Raw genomic sequence first — 22,586 nt, forward strand, 5'->3', positions numbered from 1 at the left:
TTTAAGGTACTTGAGTATTTTTCACTTTCTCATAATTGATTAACTCCACTACGATTTAGAGGGAAAGATTAAACCTTTCACTCCTCTCCATTTATCACAGACATTTCATGTAGTGTATTAGGTTCAGTGTTTAGGATTTAGCGACATCTAGTGGTGAAGTTGCATGTTACAACTGAATACCCCTCATCTCACCCTCCTCTTCCAAGCCTGGAGGACAACCTGTGTTAGCCTTCTGTTATCATAGAAACTCAACAATTCTGGGTTACTGTAAAAACATGGTGGTGCAACACGTCTGCATCCGTATAAGAGGACCCACTCTGGTAAATAGAAAGGGCTCATTTTAGGGATATGAAAACAATTCATTCATTCAGGTGATTATACACTAATGCAAACATCATTATGATATGATTATTATTTTATATTCCATTTCTGCCCTTTTACCTAAATCTTACACGCTGGACCTTTATTTGTAAATCATGAGGTCTACAGTCAGGGGTTGCCTGCACCTGCCTGATTATGTAGGATGCCGTGGCGTATCCTGTGTACACAGTGTACTGACAGAAGCTTTTGACTCATTAACATTAATGATGGCTCGGTTACATATGCTTCCATCATGGGAGTCATGCCAGTAAATCAGCTTATGCAAGACATGGATCCTGTGACTTCCTCACATGAAGGTTATAAATTACCACGACATGCAAAAATGTCTGCTGCTCTCTGTGGGTTCAACGTGTCATTCTAAATCGCCATTTAATCCATTGTTATAAAAAATATTGGTTATAGACACTACAACCCGTTCAATCTCTGCTGAAAGGAGATGAGGCATCGGAAATTCAATAGAGTCAAATTATCCCAGGAAAGAAAAAAAGTCAAAGCTCTTTGGAGCGTTTGGAGTTAACAGGGTGAGATTAATGGCCAATTAAAAGAACATTAGGATCGACTAACAGTCAATGTCAAAAACATTGGCCCCTGTGTATTTGTGTTTATTACAGTAAGCAGTGGAAACGCTTGGAGCGTGGAAAACATTGATGTAAATGTACTTTTATCAGTGAGCTTGATGCAAAGTAAACAAAGAATGAAAATCAGCGGAGAGAAACCCAACAACACACCAGAGATTTGGTGATTGTACTGTAATTCCACTCAATCCTGCTGCATTCGGTTCCTGCAAAAGAAGATCAGGAGGCTTCAAAACACAAAGGTGAGATGAAAGTGAACTACACGGTGCCCAAGATGAAGTAAACAATTATGCTTTTTATTGTTAAGGTTCTCAGAAGAGTCTCGTTTTCAGTGAATGTATAAGAATCATCCTTTTTGATAATACTGATTTGGTACATTATGACATCCAGCACGAGTCTCTTCACAGTGAGAGGGATCCATTACTGCTACTGCTGTCGGGATCTAGGACAGAAACAAGCTCTGCTTCCGAAAAACAAAGAAAACAGTCAAAAAACAACAAACTGGGGATTGATATTGTAGATATGGAATATTAGAGTGTCACAAAACTCTAGAGTAGTAAGACCAGCTAAAGATTTTGCACATTACAAGCCACTTCCTCTTAGAAATATAAAACTTGATATTCTGAACAATATTCTACTGTGCTGCATAAAGGTAGGTCTATACACTGTACATCGAAATATATTTTCGAAAAAACAGATTTCACAGTTTTAAAGACTTTATTTAAAGTATAAACCCCTTCTTTTCTTTTAAAACACTTTATTACATAAATTATTCTTTTTTTGAGAGTGACTATTATTTGCCCTGGCAGCAAACTGAAAATTAATACAAAACCAAAAAAAAATGAACATTTCATACATATTTTACAAAAGAAAATAAACTTGTCCGTTTATGTCCATTTCAAATAGAACTGGTGACTCATTCATGATTGTCATATAGTACTAATAATAAATAAATTAAAAAAGAATAAAATCAAATCAAATAAATACTAAATTCGCATGTTTTTCAGACTCTGTGAGTGTGTGTGTTCGATCGTTCTGTACAGAAGTGCCTTGGTGAAAGTCTCACAATTCTACCGCGACTGAAACGTACAAAACTACGGCATCTACAGTATACGCAACATCCTGAAATTTAGTGTAGTCAGACACATACGTAGTAATATGATTTTTCTCCCCGTTTCAAAATAAGCAATGCTGTATGATACCACTGTCCACAAATATAGCCATCACTATTTTTTTCTTCGTTTTTTTTTCTTAAAAAGTTTATTTTCTAGTCCATTGACAGCTTGGATCTGTTCGAGGATGCCGCGAGCTGAGTTGGATGTGTGCCGCCTCGGCAGCGGAGGACTGGTCCGTGGTGGACGATGGGAGGCCTGAGACAGGGAGACTCCTGGTATCGGACAACCTTTCGTTTTAACCTTGCCGTGTCTGTCGCTTCGTCTTTTGATGTCCTCTCTTGATGTGCAGTTGTCACGGCGGCTCTCTGGAGCGGCTTTGTCTCCACTTTGGTCCCTATTGCCCTTCAGCGTCTATTAGAGACAGACAAGCCTTCACTGCAGACGCCAGCGCAGTAACAACTCCACGGCGGTGTTCAGCAGCCGTCATGGCCGCTCGCAGTGTGACCCAAAAAATAGGGGCGAAAATATCACTATCTTTTTTAAAAAGGGGAATCTTCTTATTCATTAAGCAACAGCTCTTAAAGTTCTTCAGTGCTTTTTCAGTGTTCCAAAAAGTTTTTTCCAAAAACAAGAGAGAAAAAAACCAAGAGAACCGTTTTGACTAAACTTAAATCTTTATGCCCATGGCAGTAAAATTAACAATAATATGTTTTTCTGTTAAGTCATTCTTTTCAAAAGTCCCTGCAGCGTTCCGTGAGTAACCCCATTTGTTGGTTAATCCTCGATGGGTTTTGAAAGGGGTAGGGCTGAGGAGGCTGGGTAGGAAAAAGGATTTAGAGAAATGAAAGTGGAAGAGAGGGAAGAGTCCGCCCCCTCAGGTGAGTTCAGGTGGGCTGTTACCTCTTGCCCATCTCGTTCTGTCTGAGGAACTGGATGTTGTTGCTGCTGTCAGCCAGTTCTGGGTACTGCTCCACAGGCAGTACGTAGTAGCCATCGTAGCCCTGTACTCTCCCTGTCGTTAGGAGCTGCTGTCGCTCCCCCTCCGTCCACAGGCGGCTCCCTCCCTTCCCGTCTCTGGCCCTCTGCTGCTCTTTCGACCAGGCCCCTGCCAAGGCTCTCTGCCTGGCCAGCTCCAAAAGTCTTACCTTCTCCTCATCCACCACGTCCACCGCCAGCCCGTATCGAACACTCAGTATTAACGACGGAACTGCGAACTCCACGGTCACCCCTCTTCTTGAGCGGCCACTCACTGTGACGTTGATGCCGCTCTCCAGTGACTTGCGGCCGTTCGTGAGCCCCAGCGACAACAGGTCACTGTCGGCAGAGCCAACTTTCACAAAGTAGTGACAGTCCTTCCCGTCCTGGGTGTAATGGGTACCTTCGAGGTACTGGGCGCCGTTGAGCACCAGAGCCACTTTGCGGCTGTCGTCGCTGGCCAACGCTGACACACCGGCCACTACTCTGCCCTCCTTCAATGCCAGCATTACTCCTCGACCTATAATTGGGGTGCTGGTGCCGAACCAGTGACCCGGCTTGTCCTTTCGTCTGCGACGCTCTTTGTTGAGGAGACGACCCTCCAGGGCCATGAAAGCCTGGTTGTGCCGCTCTGCTGCCTGTTGCACACCGGTGATGAGCTGGAAAAGGTGGATACAGTATTGAAATGAACATTTACAACGGAAGCTACTAACAACTAGATTTATTGCATTAGCCATATTTTTCTGTACAGTCGTATATATACCTGTCCGTTCTCGCAGTGCTGGGTGGCCTGCAGCTCGTACGGAGGCTCCACAAAGTAGAGCGTGTGTCGAGGGAACCCCGGGATTATGTTGCTGAGCTGGAAGCCAAACATCACCAGCCAGCTCTTCACATCTGCAGCAGCAGACAGGACAGAAAATGACTTTGCTGAAGGACGGGCATAAACATACTGGATTGTTTTTAGCATAGAAAAGTCAATGTGTGTTTGCTTCTGTGACTCTGTTGGTGTTGTGTAAAGATTTCAGCCCCTGTGCTGCTGCAGTACACTGCTCCTGACATAAATCTGGTCTATAACAATCAGCTTCTCCTGAACACTGGAGATATCGATGTCAGGACATTATAGTTTTACCTATATAATGTAACAAAGCACATTTTTACGATATCTGTACCTCACTGAAGTCGATTTATTTCCTCCACCACTGATTTCTGTATATTTATTCAGTAAATATAACATTTTTATGTCGTAAAGTAGTTTTTAATATGCTATGATGAATTGGCGGCATTTAAGCCTTTTTTCCACCATTTTAAATGGTTAGATTACGTAAAAATATTCCTGAAACCGAATTCTAAATATTCACTGTGTTATGACGTATTTGGCCTTTTACCTGTGACATAGTTCTTGACATCCAGCATGTCACTGAGGGGGTTGTTGTTCTTGAACATGTACAGATTAAACGGAGAGGGATCCTTCCCGATCTTGGGCCACATGCTGTAGTCGGGCGAGGTCCAGCGTCCGGCCAGGACGTCATAGTCCCGCTGGGTGAAGTGCACCAGCTTAGTCAAGGAGTCGTAGAGGCCACCGTGGAAACCCACCACCAGCTGGAACTCTGGGTTAGAGTCCAGGTACACTTCTCCGTAGGCTGTGTACTGCACCTGAGTGACAGAAGCAGACTCTTTTAGCTTTTTTGATTCTTAATACTTCCTCTGATGGAAAACCTTCAACACGGGTTGAGTTACACCCAAAGGACACAAAAAAGGGCAAAATCAATTTTTTTGTCATTTATGGCAAATAAATTCAAGGCTACTTTCTGTACCTGTTTGATCATCTGTCCATTGCTGCTGAAGACAGCCAGTGGCGTGCCGGTGTTATCAGAGGCAATGTAGTATTCCTCCCCACTGCTCACCTCCATGGCGAACAAATGTCCCTGATCATGACACAGTTAGAAATTCAATATATTTATATCATATTTCAGGATGAGGTTTTGGCTCATGTGTTGTAATAAATGGGCAGGATATTGGTGGACATGTAACACGCCTACCTGTAAGTCATAGTAGAGCGACGAGATGTCCGAGCTGGAGTGGTTGAAGATGTGCGTGACCCTGGTTGGGTGGTTCAGGTCGGCGTAGAAGAACTGAAGGTGCTGTCCCAGGCTGTTCCTCGTGGACACCCTGCGGCCCAGTCCGTCGTAATGATACACAACGCTCCAGCCGCCGGGACCTCGGTTGTAGGCCCGCAGGAGCTGACCTTTGGAGTTGTAGTCAAAGATGTCCGAGCCACGCTGGCTGAGGAAACCGTCTTCATCCAGGCGGTACTGGACGTCTCCCAGGCGTGTGATGCGGTCTCTGAGGTCGTAGCGGAGGGGCAAAATGCGGGCGCTGTTCCCGGGATTCAGCAGGTGGAGGTTGCCGTTCAGGTCGTAGCTGTAGCGCCACGTAGACCAGTCGTTTACCTGAATAAAACAATGACATGACAACAGCAAAGAGTAAGTTACAGATTCCAGATCATGGATCAAATTAAGAGAAGTTGACACATCAGGTTCTTCAGGTAATCGTTTCCACTCGCAGAATATTCACCTTGACGCCGCTGAGCTGTCCGTCTCCATCATAATCATAGCGGTATTGAGTGGTGTTGGCATAAGGCCCGATCTTGAGCTCCCTCTTCACCACTCGTCCCATGCTGTCATACTGCACTGTCATCCAGTACATGAGCGAACGGAAGATCTCGTATTGCACCTCCTTGATGCGACCGTGGGTGTCGAAATGCTTACTCAGCGTCATAACGGCTGTGGTTATGATCTGATTAATGTCGTAGTAAATGACCCCGAACTTTCCAAAGTGCTCCACCTGTAGGAGGGAGGGAAGGTTTTAGAGAGAAGGTGAGGCAAAGAAAGTACATTTAGTTTGAAAGTTAAACAACTAAAGAACCAAATTTCTGCCCTCTACCTTTCCAGAGATCTCGTCGTATCTGTAGAGGTCAACAGGGAGCGGCGTCTCGCTGATGACTGGCTTCATGCTGGCAATACGGAAGCTGTTGTCGTGGTACGTATAGTCAAACCTCGCGTTGACCATCCCCTCCTCACTGAAGCGGTAGATCTGCTTGTCAATGAGCGGGCCCATTTTGCGGTAGCGAATGGTGCACGAGAAGCCCCCGCTCTGCAGGTTGACCATCTTCAGCACGCCAGCTGTCTCGTCGTAGCCGAAAGTTACGGCGGTGCTGTCGTACACGATCTCTGACAGCTTGGCCAGCTTGCCGTACTTGTAGAGCACACGGCGGCCGGTGCCCAGGTAATGAGAGGCCTGAGGTCTGCCGTCCTCGCTGAAGTCATGGATTATGGAGGCGTTGCTCTCTGGGGGGTTGTAGGTGTTGCGGATGTAGCCAACTGACACGTGTGTGAACATGGTATGGCGGGCAACGCTGGGCATTGTGACAGCTGTGACCCGACCTGAAGCGTCAAACTCAAAGACATACTGTCTCTGACTCTGCAGGAGCAGCACCATGGACTGGAGAAATGAAGGAAAGCAAAAGACGGATTAATATAATTGCATTGTCAATGAGTGACTCGCGTCCTGTGAAATAACACCAGGAGTAATTTTCTCTCAGCTGACAAATTTGAATCTTAATAACCGTGGAAATTATTTATTTTTCCCCTCAATTCTGCAAACCAAATTATTATTCTTTCTTGCCATTGCTTTCATGACTCGTCGATGACAATGTTAAAGATAAATATACTCACTTTGTCGAGGTAACTGTAGCTCCACACTTTCCCGTCCACGAAGGAACGAGACAGGATGCGTCCCTGGGTGTCGAACTCCGTCCTCTCACTCATGCTCCCCCTCTGCAGCCCAACAAGCTGTCCAGTGGTTGAATAGGACACATTGACCACCGCCAGACTGCTGCTGGGCAGCCACATGGCCGGGCGGCCCTGAGCGTCGTACATGATGCGCAGTGTGAACTTGCGGTGATCGTCGTAAATCTTCTCTGTGCGTGTGTTGCGGTCGAAGTCAATGGAGAGAAGGTTGCGTCCATGAGCCTGAGGAAGAGAAAAATGTTTGAGTTATATTTTAGTGCCAATATTGTAGTTGTGGTAAATGTCTAGATTTAATCCCAAAAAAACAACCCACCCTTAGCTTCCTGCCAAAAACAGTGACCCTGCCCTTGGTCTGCTCCTTGCGCAGGCGCCACTCGATGGAGTTGAGGCCGTTGTCTGTGGGAAGTGTGATGTTCCTGCGACCAATCGTTGGGCTCACAGAACCTGCCAGGATGTGGGGCTCCGTGTGAAAGCTGATGCCCATCCCGTTGGCGTACATGACTCTCAAGGTTCCATTGTTGCATAACTGATAGCTGTTCCTTACTTGGTCTGGAGGGGGAGACAAATACACATACTGTTAGATAGAAGACAAGAAGCCAAAGAAGCACAGGGACTAGTCTCTGTATTGAGGAAGAAATGTCAGAACCCCAGAAAACCTATAACCAGATGTTTGGTGTCAGACTTTAACAACATAGTGCTCTCTAAGCTTAGGAGGAATATCCTGTTCCATAAAAAAGTTCTTTGGTGAGGAAGGTTCTTTACTGATCTAACTGACCTTGATGCATCCATAATAATAAAATAATATTTTATTATATTATGGTGTTTAATTAATTTAAATTAATCTTTTTGATTTCATTGTTTTTATAAATCTTATAGTATTTGTTTCCTTATCATTGTTATGTGAATTTTGTATAATTTTATAGAAATACAATGTAATTACACTACATATGAGATCCTTAATAATTTCAACTTTTATATTATCTACTTTATATCTATATTGTCAATACTATACTTGTACATCATTTGATAGGTGTATGGGCGATGTATAGTGATGTTGATATAGATGCTGGCATGTTCCAAAATATGTACATGAGGGTTTAATGGTTTACTGATTTTAATTTCTACTCTCTTTTCTTTGAAAAGTACCATAGTGCATAAGCTAAAAAAAATATAAATTTTTAATAAAATGTATTATTATCATTATATATTGTGTATAGGCACATGGGGTGAGGATGATATGTTGAGTTCACTGTGGCTACTTGTAAGTTTTTTAATTTTTTGGAGAAAACAAATGATGATTGATGAGATAAAAAAAAAATGACAGCTTCAATTTCATGAAGCACTAGATGAAAAATTATGGGATCACCAAGTTAATTCAATTTATGAAGAGAAATATGTCTGTGCCACAATATCAGAGCAACCCATCCAACTGATATTTTACTCTAGATATGTCAACCTCACTGGTCAAAAGAAAAAGGCTCTGAACTTTCCATTTAGCTTAAAGGATAAACAGGACCAGGCTTTCATCTCTTGAAATGAAGTAATTTGCCTGATTCTTCGCAGTAATCTCTGTTCACAAACGGCGCCTCCTCAGTTCCTCAGCTGTAAATTTTTGACATATTTCCACACCAACTTGGATCTTAAAGTCCCAGTGAAACAGCTGTGAGAGCGTCTCTACCCTCTCTACTGTGTGTTACCAAGTGAAAATGAGCATATGGGCGGTGCTGTTATGGAGGGATTTGAATCAAATCCTTTGCATTTGACTGGACTGCGAAAAAAGTGAGCAGGGTTTACTCAAACAAGCACACTTTTCAAATCACTGCATCTTTAATGCCCACTGAAAAGAACATACATCCCACACATGCAGAGGGGGGGCGTTGAATCAAAGTTTTACAAGGAGCGTGTGTCTATTTGTTTAAAATCTATGGAAAATATGCAGAGGTGTCGTCACAATGCTGTGTGTGCAGATTCTGTGTGGGCCTGCTGATGAGTGTACTGCGCTTCATAGCCTGAAGAAAGCCAAGTCTCCCACAGCAGCTGTCCAGCTAATGTTAGCAGGACTGCAGCCAGCGCCAAAGAAGCTGAGACCTACACGGTCGATGAAGCATTAAGTGAGGCATCGTCCACAAGTTGTTGTAGGATGTAACTTGGATTTTTCAGTCTAGGTTGACGTAAGATTAGCATTTATTCCAAAATATGGACATCCTCAGGGACGCTGGAAATCAGTCAAAGTCCTCAAAGAAAAGGTTTATATAATAATATAGTTCAGCGTATGAGTTTTGTATTAATTTGAATGTAAACCAGTTTTAGAACATTTCTTCACTGCAACAGACAGCATATTTGAAAACTAACTTTCTAGCGCATTGTACCATACCAGAAAGTTGAGTACCAGCACTGAATTCAGTTAAAACTCAAACAGTTCCAAACCCTATGGGAAAGCGCTTAATGATGCAAGGAAATTAAATTGAACGTGCACGTTTGTGAAGGTGCAGTAAACCCGCTTAAGTTTAATAGAAAATGGGACGTTCCAGTCATAAGCCTAGAGGCTCGTGACAGAAAGAACCGGATCATGCCCATTAAACATTTATGGACCTGATTCAAGTTCCTCCAAACTCCAGAAATCTTCTGAAATAAAAATAGTCGAGGCTAAACTGACATCTCTCCACAATCTGTGCATCTCTGCAATTTAATGACTCACTCTGAAACACAAGCATGGAAGCAGATAAGCCCATGTCTAATGCTGAGGCTACATTTTCCCCCTCTGATGTCTGAAAACAGGCGTCTTGATCACACAGAAGTGATCGAAAGTGAGATAAAGTTGTTTTCGGCTCTGGCAGATTCACAGTTGATGGGGTGGTGGGAGTTGTTTTTTTATTTTATTTCATTTAAAAAAAGGTGAGAAGATCAGATGGCGTCTCCCTCTGAAGCTCCGCCATAAATGACAGTAATCCATAAGGCCAATTTGTAATAAAGCTCCAGGCACATTTTAACAATGCCTCAAACAGACAAGTGAAGCTTTTTCCATTGACTTGGCAGCAACAGCCTTTAGATAAATCTTCTCTGCTCCCTCTGTCTGAACAACCTTGTAATAAAACAGAGGCGAGGGAGAGAGCGAGCGAGAGAGAGAGAGAGAGAGAGAGAGAGGGAAATGAGAGCTCGAGGGCCAAGGAGAATTCACTGTGCAGAAGTTAATGAAGAGAGCGAGAGAGAGAGCGGAAAGAGAGGGAGACGGTTAAGTGAGTATGTCAGCAGAGAGCTGTGCTGAACCCCACATAGTGCGCCGGAAACCTTAAATGACTTACGGCTCTGTGAACAACTCTCCTACCGCAGCCCAGGTGGATCCCTGAATACATACACAACTGATTCTCTTCCGAGGCCCTGCGTAGCCCACAGTCTGCATTCACACTTCTGTCACACCGCTTGCTCCGGTCAAGAGAAAGGAGACAATTATTCTCCCTCCTCCTCCTCCTCCTCCTCCGTCTCTAAACAGACCAGATAAGCTGAGGGATCATGGGAACTGGTCGAGAGCTGCATTTGTATGTTGGTGCGTGCATGTGAGGAGAAAGCTTGAGGGATGAGCAGGATTCACTCTACATGAGTTAATGAATTTTTGCTGTGATGATATTCAAAGCAGGAGGAACCCAGCTGGGATTAACAACCGTATATCGGTAATTTTTTACTCCATGAGAGGGAGCGAGGGAGCCGGTTGTGGGTAAGGATGGAAAATAATCTCCTGGAGCAGACACATAACTGAGTGAAAATAACAAGACTTTCAATTAGGGGCGGCAGGCCAGTGCACATCCACCATCACAGAGGGCGGCTGTGCTTTTGAATACTAAGATAAAATTGTGTATCTCATCAGGCTCGGTTGCCACATAAAAAGAACCATTTGAATTTTGTCTTTAGAGGATTAATGTTTATCTGCTCAAAATATACTTAATCAACATTATTATAATTTGTATTTAAAAATTAATTTAAATTCCTACTGATTAATGTTAATGATTTAAGCCCAGTATTTATTCACCTTCATGCCACACACGTTTTTTTTTTTACAATTGGGTCAGGACATTATCCAGAGACTGCCTTTCCCATATGAGGATGCAGGAAGCAGGACATGATGTAGAAATTCATGCTGTGGAAATCAATTGTCTTTCTTTACAGCACATTGACACCAGCATCTGCCTTTATCATACTTCACATGTATTGCTGCTCTTTTTCATCCTGAGATATTTGGGTATCTGGGTTTTTTTCAGTTTTGAGTCCGTCACATGTTAGAAACGTCACCAACTTGCTCGCTGTGAATTCTCCACACATTGTTCTTTTTTATCCTCGCTCTGACATTTTCTGGACATTTCATCAGTGGCCTGGCAGAAAAAGGTCCGGAAAAATATCGGGAGCAAGTGACTCAGACATAGAGCCCCTCAGGAGAATGTCTGAAAGCAACATGAGTCTCTACCTTGCACCACGGTGTATGACGCCTCCACAGACGACAGGTTGGTGATGACAGTGACATCGTCGTCCCTGCTGGAGCTCTCGATGTCGATGTTGATGGAGCGCTCAATCTCGCGGTGGAGACTCGTCACCATGCCCGTGGGGTAAGTCACATTGGTCAGGCGACCCTCGCTGTCGTACCTGGGGGATGGGAGATTGCAGTGAGGGTGATTAGCAAGAGAAGGACGTATAAATACTTGTACCACATGTGGAAACACACGTGTGCACAGTCAGACAATCCCAGAGACACAGAGCGAGGTCATATTAGAGAGGAATTGGCTGTAGTTATAAAAGCAAACACTGGGGGGCAGGAGAGCACTGTGTTAGGAGCACTAGTAATTGGGAATTCAACAGAGCATGATGAACATGAAGCCTGCAAAACTTCATTTTGTATTTGAGATAGATGAAAAACATATTCAGACATTTTGCCCTCTGTCACACACTTACTGGTAAAACGTGGTCCATCCAGTCTCATCAGCTTTGGTGGCCAGCAGGCCCGTGTTGCCACTGTAGCCCATCAGAGCCACCTCCTGGCCCAGGGCCGACACACTACGCAGGCCCCCTGTGGGGTCCAGTCCCAGCGTCACTACTTGATTCTCTGGCAGTAGCACCAGTCTGAGCAGGCCGGCTCCTCCTCCCTGGCCTAAACCGTCCCTCCGTACTTTAACCGTGTTGTTGCAGTTGTCCACCAGCATGGCCAGCTCTCCATCAGAGCCGTAGGTGAAATTGTAAAGCGGCTCCCCGGTTACGAGGCTAATGGTTTGGATGTGAAGCCCCTCTCCATTGAAGACATACAGCTCTTGCTCTCTCGGCGAGGCGACCTCGTACTGCGCGGATCCTCCGTAGCCAATGCTTGACACCGCAGGGCCGGGCCGATTGGCTCGCACGGCTCTAATTCGAATGTTGTTGAGGTCCGCGATGAAGAGGCTCCCATCAGGGGACACAGCCAAGGAGGTGGGGGAGTTCAAGCCGGCATCGGGGGCGTAGCCTTCATCGCCGTAGAAGCAGTTACAGTTGACGTCGTTTTTGCAGTCGCAGTCGGAGGCAGCGCCGGCCAGGAGAGAGATTTCTCCATTAGTGCTCACCTGAAAAAAACACACACAGACGGATGAGGGGAAGAAGGTTATTGTAAAATAAGTCAGTCCTGAATAAAAGAAAGTGTATTAACATAGACAAATTTCATTTTGAGTAATCAAAAGAGAGGATTAGGAAAAAAAACTTAATAGTGTCTGAACTAAATGTAGAGTCTCAGAATATTCAAAGGAAACACCCACACACACCGACCAGTTGTTCAGTCTCTTTTGGTTGCCAAGAAAACAAAATGAGTCTGATTCATTCTAAAACAAGACAGACAATGAACTGTGTTCTGCACGTCAGCGTCTTTTACCTGTCTGATGCGGTTGATCTTTTTCTCGTCTGTCTCAGCGATGTAGAGGATGCCGGTGTGAGACAGGGCGATGGCAGTGGCGCTCTCCAAGGCAGCGTGGATGGCCAGCTTGCTGAGGCTGTAGTCAATGCCTGGCACTTGACAGTGCATGGGCCGACCGGCAATGATGCTCACCTGCGGGCGACAACAGACAATGTTACGTCTGTGATCAAACAACTGAAACTCTATTAAACTTTCCATATTGAAGTGAGACTTCAGAAAGTAGAACATCTTAGTTAAGTTGAGTAAAGAGTAATGTTACCGCAGCAGCAAAACTTTGTTAGGATTTGAACTTTTACTTCTAATTTGCTGGAGAAAGCCTAATTGGGACTTAATCCTGTCAAAGCCCTTTTGCGAGGGTCCACCCAAAGGGGTTTGCAGAGGTGATTCGGCCCTGTGGTACAGACCTGGTGGTTCTCAGTGATGCGTAGGATGACATTGTTTTCCAGGACATAGAGGGAGTTGTCCATGGGGTTCACAGCTAAGTCCGTCGGCCACTCGAGACGCACCTGGTAGGGCAGAAACAGAAGTTGTATATCAGGCGATGTCTACGCAGAGGGGGAGCATTTTGAACGCACGCCAAGGCTCAGACAAGTCTCTTCTTCATTGTTTTAAAGGGACTGTTAGTGCTTACAGGTTAATGTGGGATTGGCATGTCTACCAACCCAAATGGGGAAAACACTCGCGTTTTGTTATAGTTCCTCTAAGTCAGAAACGTCATGCTGAGCGCTGATGCGCCTGGGTTGGTAACAATACACTGGAAGTTCCACGGTCTCACCACTGTTACTCGGTTTCACCAGGGAGCAGCGCGCCGCAAGCCCCACACGGACGAGCATTTTGGTCGCTGCATTCCCACATGGCATTTGTCGACTGGGACTGGCTGCAGCGCTCGGCGACCGCCTCCTGCTGAGCTGAATTTGGTCCGCCACACGCAGAGTGTGGAGGACTCATGTTCAGCTCGTAACCCCAAACATTCAACGGGACAAAGCGGAGAAAGCAGATACATAGTCTGGGCTGACCGCGAGAAAGCACTCCGGAACAGCCACGGGTGAGACGCGCTGCGCTGCGCTTCACTGCCAGCGAAGACTTCGGTTTCAGCTCACTGTGGCGGTACAGGGTGTAGCGGGTGAACGGACAGAAGGGCGGCGCGCGTTCCAGCCTGGCTGTTCACGGAGCATTTCTCCTGGTCAGCCCTGACTGATAAGTCACGCGATTGCTTTTCCGCTTGTTGTACCAGAATGTCGGGGTTCGGGTAAATGATTTTGCCACCTCTTCTCTGTCTGTCTGCTGCTTGTAGTGGGGGCAGGGGACATTAATTATGATTGAAATTAAACCAGGACAACAGGAATAAAAGTATGGATGCATTTTGATAATTTATATCATATAAAATATGTAATTTATATCGTTTAAAATCATGGAGAGGGGGAGGGGGAGCTGGCTCATTAGCATTTAAGGAACAGGCAGTCAAACAGGTCACTCGGTGGAGGCTGTTTTTACAGGAAGGTGCTGTTTATGATCCTGTATTTGACAAGTATGTTACAGACATTTCATTAAGACCCAGAACCATATCAACTTGTAAATGGGCATGTATGTCCCCTTTAAGTGACTGCCATCTTCATTTTCTTTTGATTCATCAATTTATCAATGGACTCCCTAAATCAGTCCCTCCCTGACCTCCCGGCTGGCGTGTTTCCAAATAATCATCATAGCTCAGCACTTACTCGGCTGTTAGATCATCATCTATTGTGCCATCACCTCTCGTCTCTCCCGCACTGCCTCCTATAACCATCGTACCTGGCTGACGTCCATGCTTGTGTCACAGCTCAGCGGCCGTATGGCGGTGAGATCGTTGGCCCCGAGCAGAGTGGAGATGATGCCGTTCTGGTCCACCTTACGGATCATGGTGGCGTCCACGAAGTACATCAGGCCGTTTTTATCCACGGCAATGCCTGTCAAAGCAGAGATGAACCACAATGAGTGACGACTTACAACACAAACACCGCCGGCAACCCGTAGAACATTTCAAGTCAATTAAACTTCACTCTTTCCAGCATCTGGAAACAGATAGCGGCCCTGACAGCTGAACTGCTCAATGCTTCATCGAATGAGGGAGAACAAAGTGATGGAACGAGCACTGAAGTGTTCGGAGAGTGTTCTTCCTCGGGATGAGTCATCGGGATGCGGAGCTGAGCTCATGCTCCTCCCAGAGGGCGATTGCAGATTGCAAGCAGATTCTTTAAGAAGACAAGTGATCTGCTGCGCTCTACTTCCTTTCTTTATTTCCACTCGCCCCTCTACTTTTTTGTCACCCCTCACTTTTCTACCTTTCATTTCTTTCTACCTTTCACTTTTTAAAGTTTAAAAGTCGTGTCAGCCGTGTTGGTCTAACAGGCAGCCGGCATTCAGACAGGTGTGTTTGTTTGAGGCAACTATGCCCCAAAAATAACTTCTAGACGGAGTGAGGATACACAACAACAGATGGAGGCTGCAGCAGAGGGCACGCAGCAAACGAGAGGGAGGAGAAAAGGGGGTGGGGTGGGCTGGGGTGGGGGGTGTTGGGGTGGCAAGCTGATTTGCACCGACTGACTTTGCCTGTGACAGGTAAGAAGGAATCAGTAGCTCATTGTCTTCACCTATCTCTGCCATCTTCTCACAACAACCGCGCACACACACACACACACACTGCACATACACTAACATCTGCAGTCCCACATGCACACACACGCCGATAGGAAATGTGACAGTGTGACATCCTTGACAGTTTGGTGTCACAATGTTCTAACATCCGATGATCCACAAAAATGAATCCATTAACAAGTTCAACATTAACCTGGTTTATAACCTCCTTTTGTCCCCGTCCTGCTTTAGTTGAGTCATAAAAGTGGGCGCAGTGTGAAGGAAAATGATATTCTGATATATCGGATGCTGAACTATAGATCTTGATCTATGTGGCTCCACCTGAGAAAGAAGCTTTCAAAACTGGAAAATCACATTTTCCTTCATCATTAGAAGCTAAAAATCTTAAATATGAACAACAACAATACTTGGGTTATTGGCCCTTCTGGCATTTATGCACTCACATCCAACAGTACAGAACCAAAGCATATTAATCCATTATTTTTTTGGATAATTGTCAAAAGTTAAGTTATCAAAATCCTTGAAGACTAACTATTACATAGACTTTTTTCCCCGATGCTCACCTTTGGGGCTCATAAGCGTAGCTTCAGTGGCTTTGCCACCATCGCCGCAGCGTTCATCGAAGGGCAGGCACTGCTCCCCTGTCCCAGCCACCACCTCTGCATTGTCCGACAGCAGCCGGCCTCCCGTTAACGACCGAACACGATAGATTCGCCTGGAGTTGGTGTCTGAGATGAACACTGCCCCAGATACTGGATCCACAGCCAGGAAGTACTTGTGGGTTGGGTTATTACTATGGCAACAAGACAATGCATTTACTATTATGCAGGTGAATAGAATGATTTCACATTTTCTTTTATTATAAATGTTGGAATGTGAACTAGAAGCTTTTAATTTATTATCACAAGGATCTTACCTGTGTCTGAAATCTTTGTTCCTTTAAAGAAGAAATATAAAAGCACAACAAAACAAATGTTAATTCACACATTCTGCAGAGAGCAACCTACAGAGAGCAACACATATCTGGCAGTGGTGCAAACAGCAGAATTTAAACATGGGTAAACACACCCTGGAGACATGGTATCGAGCACAGTGTCGGCTTCTGTCTCAGCATCCCCTGTGTCTCACCTCATTCTTTCTGTGACAAGGGAGTTTAGAATCCTACATGTTTTTCTTCTCTACTTCTTCTTCTCCTGCCATCTTACTTTAATCTGACCAGCCAATCTTATCTCTATCATCTATTACTTCTATTTTTGGGGGTTTTACCTTAATTCCAGGATGCCGGTTGTGTTCATAGATGGATAAACCCTGCGTACAAAGTTGAGGTCCCCAACATAGAGGCTGCCATCGATGCCCATCGCCAGGGCGACCGGCGCCAGCAGTTTGTTGCCATCTGCGAGGCCGTTACAGCTGGGGCAGGAGATACTGCGCCTCCGGCCATTTCCCATGATGCTGGTGATAACAGGAGGCTGCTCGGTCACGAAAATGTTTTCACCGCTGCCCTTGTGAAGGATGCCTGGACAGGAGATAGGAGATAGGAGAGAAACAGAGATTAGGGATGAGTATTTCAGTCGGAGCTTGTATTTTTTTACTGTTAATTATTTTTTGCCATATTAGTGCTGCTCAATATTTATAGTAAACACTTAATCAAATATTGGATGGATAACCATTAATAAAGATCTAATTGTTACAAAGGGACAAATTCTAATAACTTTGGTGACTCCTTAACGCTCACAATACAACCATCAGGTCAAAATTGTTTTTTGTTCAATACTAGACCAGCGACTTCCCATCATCCTCTGCACTTCATGAGTTGTGAACATAGAGTGTGTATATTGATGGGCCATGCTAAAGCTAAAACAACCTGGATATGTGCACATTAGAAGCTAGCGTCTGAGCAGTAGCCCGGTGATCAGGGGATCAATCTGCGCTACCATCAATACAAGAGCTCGGCCAATCATCACCATTTATTATAGCATCAAATAAATGTATCAAAACAGAACTTAACGTTTGAACAAAAATCACAAAAATGTAATCAAGAGTATTTTGACTTTAGTTTGGTGCATGTCCCACCCATTTACATGGAGGAGGTGGGATTTCTGACCTATACTTGATAGGATGACTGGCAGAGGAGCGCACAAAGGGAGCGCCACTGAAGCACTTTCGAGAATAATCAAGATGGCTGTCACTAATGTAGTGAGATCGGCTATCGAGACAGTATCTGAAGTGTATATTTCATCTAAAGGAGGAATGTGAGTTAGTCTGGTTGACACCAGGCTAGAAAACCATCACAGGGTTGTACATCAGGCTAATGTCAGGTGACAAGGGTGTGAGCTTTACCCCACTTCTAAAAATACCTCCATACACCACTGGTCCCTCAGCTCCGTCCGTTCCATTAGCACATTAGATTGTCATGGCAGGTGAATGAGTGCATCAGCCTATTTATTTCTCAATGCCTTTTAGCATTACTGCACAGAATGTGGATAATGGTATAGTAAATGATGTAAACAAGAATAACTCTCAGTAGCCCACCGCCATAGAGATCGTGAATCAGTTTTCTGCCCCCACATCCCTGACCCCCTGCTCTGTTCTCGTAGCCTCTGCTGATTGGCTGGCGTACGTGTTCCCTCAGTGGGGATGGTGTGAGCGGATGAGGGAGTCTGACTGGGAGAGAACACAAGCTCTACCCACTGACGGATAAAAAAAGAGGTGCCTGGCATCTCAGTGTGAACCAGAGGAAGTTTACACCCTCCAAAAGGCAAAAGCGAGTTTTGTGAGATATACTGTAAACCTGCTACACAAGGCTAAATATAAACTAGAGGGAAAAATAAAGAAAAGCTGTGTAAGTCTAAGCTTATTTTTTTGTTTCATATCAATGAGTATACACACTGCTGCGCGTGTTGAGAATATGGTGCCTGTTGAGTGACCAGCCGCCGAGATTGGTGGGATCCAGTTCATAGCCTTGCAGAACGGCTGTCCTCTTCTCCCAAAGGATGAGGCTGGCACAGGACTCATACTCATAGCCCACTGACACTATAAGAGAGAAAACACAGATAGAGAAAAAAAGAAATGGGAAACAGCATAAGATGATGAAATACAAAAAAAACGTGAAAGAAACAATACAGGAGGAGAACTTCACAGCACAACCTTCCGAGTTCATTTAAATTGTGTAACGTGTGATACACAGAGAAGCTAGTTAGCACCTGTACTAAAGTTTGCACTCGCACCTAACTAACACTCTCACATGCTGCTAAATCAATTAAAAACCTTGTTAATTGGACAGATTGCCTGATGGGCCTTTAAATCTTTGGGCCGCACCGGTTGCCACAGTTAAAACTCTGCTGGTGGCCCATGTGCTGACGGTAGAGTGGATTCTCATTAGATTTGTTTAAAATGTACAAGAAGGGAGAATGGGCTGAAATGAGGAGGGTACTGTGTCCTGACTATTTCTGAGCATGGTTACATGCATGTGTATTTTTATACTGTATGTGTTTGTGCATGTGTGTGCGGTTGTGATCCTACGTGCCATGAGGAGAAGTGTGTTAACACATCAACTCCTACTTGAGTCACAGCAGAGTGCTGTCGCCTGCACCTTTTCAGCTTCTATAATGCATTTCACCTGCATTTGTGTCCTCGGTTAGCAGAATATAACCTAATCGTAAAACCATGTATATGCTTCATTTTCTTGGGGGAATGTAAAATTACAGTCACTCCTGGGTACCACAGGATCTTTGAGTGAAAGTAATTTTACAAACTGTACGCCCCTCGTGATTTTAGTCCACACTGAAGCCCCAGACGTCCACTGCGTCTGCGGCCTGACAGCAGCGTTTGGCTGACAGCATCTGTGAGCGACTGTGACGGCAGAGTGTAATAGCGCTGTGGCTCCCCTGGATTCCTGCTTGCTGCTCCAGTAGCTAACTGCTAACTCACCCTGATGGCTAATAACCCTTCACCACAGTTACGGCTGGCTGACTGAGCCACGCGCAGCCTCGATGAAAAGTAGACGTCTGGAAAAGAAGCACTTAACTGTGGCTACACTGCGTAGTGGATGGAGGCCAGGTTCCTCGTGTATTATCTCCCTCAAGCTTCCTAATTAGTGCTCCCTCCTTCTGACTGAGCCAGCGCTGCCTTACTTACTGGTAAAGTTTGTAATCTATTCAGTGAGTGCAGGGAAAAGAAATCGCAGCATCCTCCGCAAAACAGCCTCTCCACCGTCCGTCCCTTCTACTCACCAACAGCTTCAGACAGCCCGTAGACCCTCTGTCCATATGCATCGGTCTTATCCCAGATGTAGGTGTAGGCCAGGTTCGGTGAGGCGTGGAACCACTTCTGGAAGAGGTGGCCCTCCACTGCGACCATCAGGTGAACCTTCAGCAGCCCCATAGACACCACGGCTGGAGTCATGGTCACCTTGAGCAGGGAGCGGTAACCCTGCGTCCTGGAGCTTAGGTAGCACAGCTTTAGGGTTGTGCCAGGCACCTCGATCTGCTCATGCAGCACCTGGAAGACAAAGAGACGGAGATGACAGGAGAGAGGGATTAGGGGGGATTAGAGAGTGAGGGAGTAATGGGGGTCACGCTTCCACTGACGGCTGAAGGACAAAAAAAGGGGAAAAAAACAATGGAAGCAATAAAGAATGAGAGAAAGAGGGAGTGAATGAGGGGAAAATCTAAGGAAGGGAAAGAAGAAAGGACAGAGAGCTACAGGAGACAGGCATACAGGAGAGCGGAAACAGAGAGAGGGAACCACAGGGAAGATTAACCGGCTGCCAGAGGTCAGTGGTACTGCACCTGTGTCTCCGGTATGATGGGTTTCTCCCCTGGTTTGGAGCTGAAGAAGGAGGAGAGAGGGGATGCAATCACAAGAGGGTCAGGTCTGACGAAGCCGCTCAGGTCACAGCCCGGGATCGTGTTCTCTTCTGTCTTAAGCACCAGAGTGTCCATAGCATAAAACTGTCTCCAGGGCAGCCACACGGTGCGCTCCTGGCTCAGGAAGGGGGCGCGCTCGAACCGTAGAGTCAGTGATGCCCCGCCGTTTGCTATCAGGTCAAACCTGGAGGGGGTTTGAAAGAAGAGGATGGGATTGAGGTACAGGTTGGTGGGGAGTGTGGTGTTGGTGGAAGGATTGTTATTTTGGTCTCATACTCTGTCAGTGTTTCTCTTCCTCTAACTCAGTGTTTACTCCACTGGTTTAGAAATAATTCAACCACAAAAACACCTGGAATTAATATTTCAACATTATGGTACAACAAACTTTTACAACACAAACTTAGACAACAGTTAAAGGCCTGAAACATGAACACAACAATGTCCGAACATAGACAGGAATAGGATTTCATTACAGCAGATGTTCTTCTTTACTCTCATTGTGAGCTGTGGGTTAATGATGAGTATATAAAATACACACGTTCACATTTCTTAGGAGAAATGGCCAGAGCTTTGTAAGTGCTGTGGCCAAGAGCCTCTAGCAACTGAAAGCAAAAAAAGACTAAAGAAGAAGGTCAGGCAAGGACATCAGAACATGCTCACAAGTCTGAGAAACTAGTGAGTATCTGCCCCCTGAAATATAAAGCCTATTAAATGTTACTGGAAGTTCAGATGGTTCAGCATCAGCTCGACCTAACTGGAAGAAAAACTACCTGCAAAAAGAAAGCACTGGTGAAAAGGATGAAGAGTGTAGGAGTGCTTAAAGAACCTGAGACAGGAAACACAGAAAGCGCACATTTAATGAGCAGAGGTCAGGCTTAGAAACCAATGAATCAAGTTTTTGGCAATAACATGTTCCAGTTGTCAGCCAGACCTAAATTCAATTTAACTTGTATAGGGAGGAGAATTGGACAAAAAAAGTCAAATTAAAGCAGCCGAAAAACTAAAACTCCTGGAAGTCCTGGAGGAGAAACAGAAAAACATGTCAGCAGGGTTAAACCAAAGGTATTAAAACATGGATGTAAAAGCAAAAGATTATGGGGCTTACTTTTGTATGAAGTGTTAATTTAATGGCCATTGTTTTTTGGTATTTTGGGCATCTTATGTTCATTGAATAATAAAAAAAAGAAAATCTGACCTGATGTAAAACAATAATTATATTTACCATTAATTTCATGAAAACAAACCTTTGTTTCACAGATATATTTCATTGTATAAATAGTTTTAAGACTAATTGTTCCAAATATACCTTGGCCAAGGAGTATGTCACAGTCTTTTACATTGGTTTCATAAGGGGACTGTTGGGCCTTGGCGGAGGTATATACTGAATGCTTTTTTAAAGTTTTTACTTTCACGTATACTTTGCTTTTATTTTAAATCCCCTTTGTTTCCTGCTGCAACAACAGCTTAGTTTCATCTTGGGATCATTAAACATTAAAGTTCCCTAATCTAATCCAATCTAATCTAATCCAATCTAATCTAATCCAATCCAATTTTATCTAATCTAATCATACAGTCTATGTGGTGAGGTAGTCTCAGCAAGGCGTGCTGAGTAGCTGATGTACATACATTCCATCCTGCCGTGTCAGCGTGTATCCGTATTGAGGGTTGTTGACAAAAGACACGTTCACCCCCACCAGAGGGGTTCCATCTGTCGTCAACACCTGACCCCGGATTAGAGACGCCAAGCTGGAAGAGGACAGAGAAGACAAGAGTGACGGAGCGATAGTAAATCCATCAGCCCAATCTTCCTAACCATCAATCATCTGGTTTGATTAATCTCGCCGGCTTTCAATCATCCAATTCCCCCCCATTCATCTATTGCTCTGGTCTTCCACCACTCATTAATTAGAAACAATCAGCAACCCACACCATCCAGATTAGCTCACGTCAATCATGTAAACAAAGCATGACAATATAGATGGACGTGTGTGTGTGTGTGTGTGTGTGTGTGTGTGTGTGTGTGTGTGTGTGTGTGTGTGTGTGTGTGTGTGTGTGTGTGCACCCTAGCTGATGCACAAAGAACAACATGTAAATGTTTCAGAGCTCCTTCATCATGACTTTGATGAGTTATTTCCTTTGAAACATCTGATGGCTGCGTGTGTAAATGTATGCAGACAAGAATCAGCACCATGGGCAGTGCTTCACAGCTCCTCTGGATCTATGGGGGAATCTTGGCTTGGTCTGCCTTTGGCTCTGGGATTTGTTAAGGTCTTGGCTGCCTTCAGTGAACCAATCTGAAGTCTGTTTGA

General features: G+C 44.8%; 1 protein-coding gene across 1 annotated transcript in view; it reads right to left on the bottom strand.

Annotated features, from left to right (window-relative positions):
* Nucleotides 1-1,231: 1,231 nt before the first annotated feature.
* tenm2a (teneurin transmembrane protein 2a) overlaps nt 1,232-22,586 on the bottom strand; it is a 211,930-nt gene continuing 190,575 nt past the window's right edge. Inside the window, 21 exon segments of the mRNA XM_035162067.2 lie at nt 1,232-3,705; nt 3,810-3,940; nt 4,432-4,699; nt 4,861-4,971; nt 5,086-5,496; nt 5,621-5,890; nt 5,990-6,547; nt 6,781-7,077; nt 7,169-7,404; nt 11,312-11,487; nt 11,794-12,431; nt 12,734-12,907; nt 13,180-13,281; nt 14,567-14,721; nt 15,973-16,202; nt 16,326-16,346; nt 16,676-16,925; nt 18,299-18,442; nt 19,642-19,909; nt 20,200-20,461; nt 21,904-22,023. Coding sequence (XP_035017958.2) covers nt 2,968-3,705; nt 3,810-3,940; nt 4,432-4,699; nt 4,861-4,971; nt 5,086-5,496; nt 5,621-5,890; nt 5,990-6,547; nt 6,781-7,077; nt 7,169-7,404; nt 11,312-11,487; nt 11,794-12,431; nt 12,734-12,907; nt 13,180-13,281; nt 14,567-14,721; nt 15,973-16,202; nt 16,326-16,346; nt 16,676-16,925; nt 18,299-18,442; nt 19,642-19,909; nt 20,200-20,461; nt 21,904-22,023 — 5,560 coding nt within the window. The 3' untranslated portion in view covers nt 1,232-2,967.

This window comes from Hippoglossus stenolepis, chromosome 7, assembly GCF_022539355.2.
Source record: "Hippoglossus stenolepis isolate QCI-W04-F060 chromosome 7, HSTE1.2, whole genome shotgun sequence".
NCBI classification, from domain to species: domain Eukaryota; kingdom Metazoa; phylum Chordata; class Actinopteri; order Pleuronectiformes; family Pleuronectidae; genus Hippoglossus; species Hippoglossus stenolepis.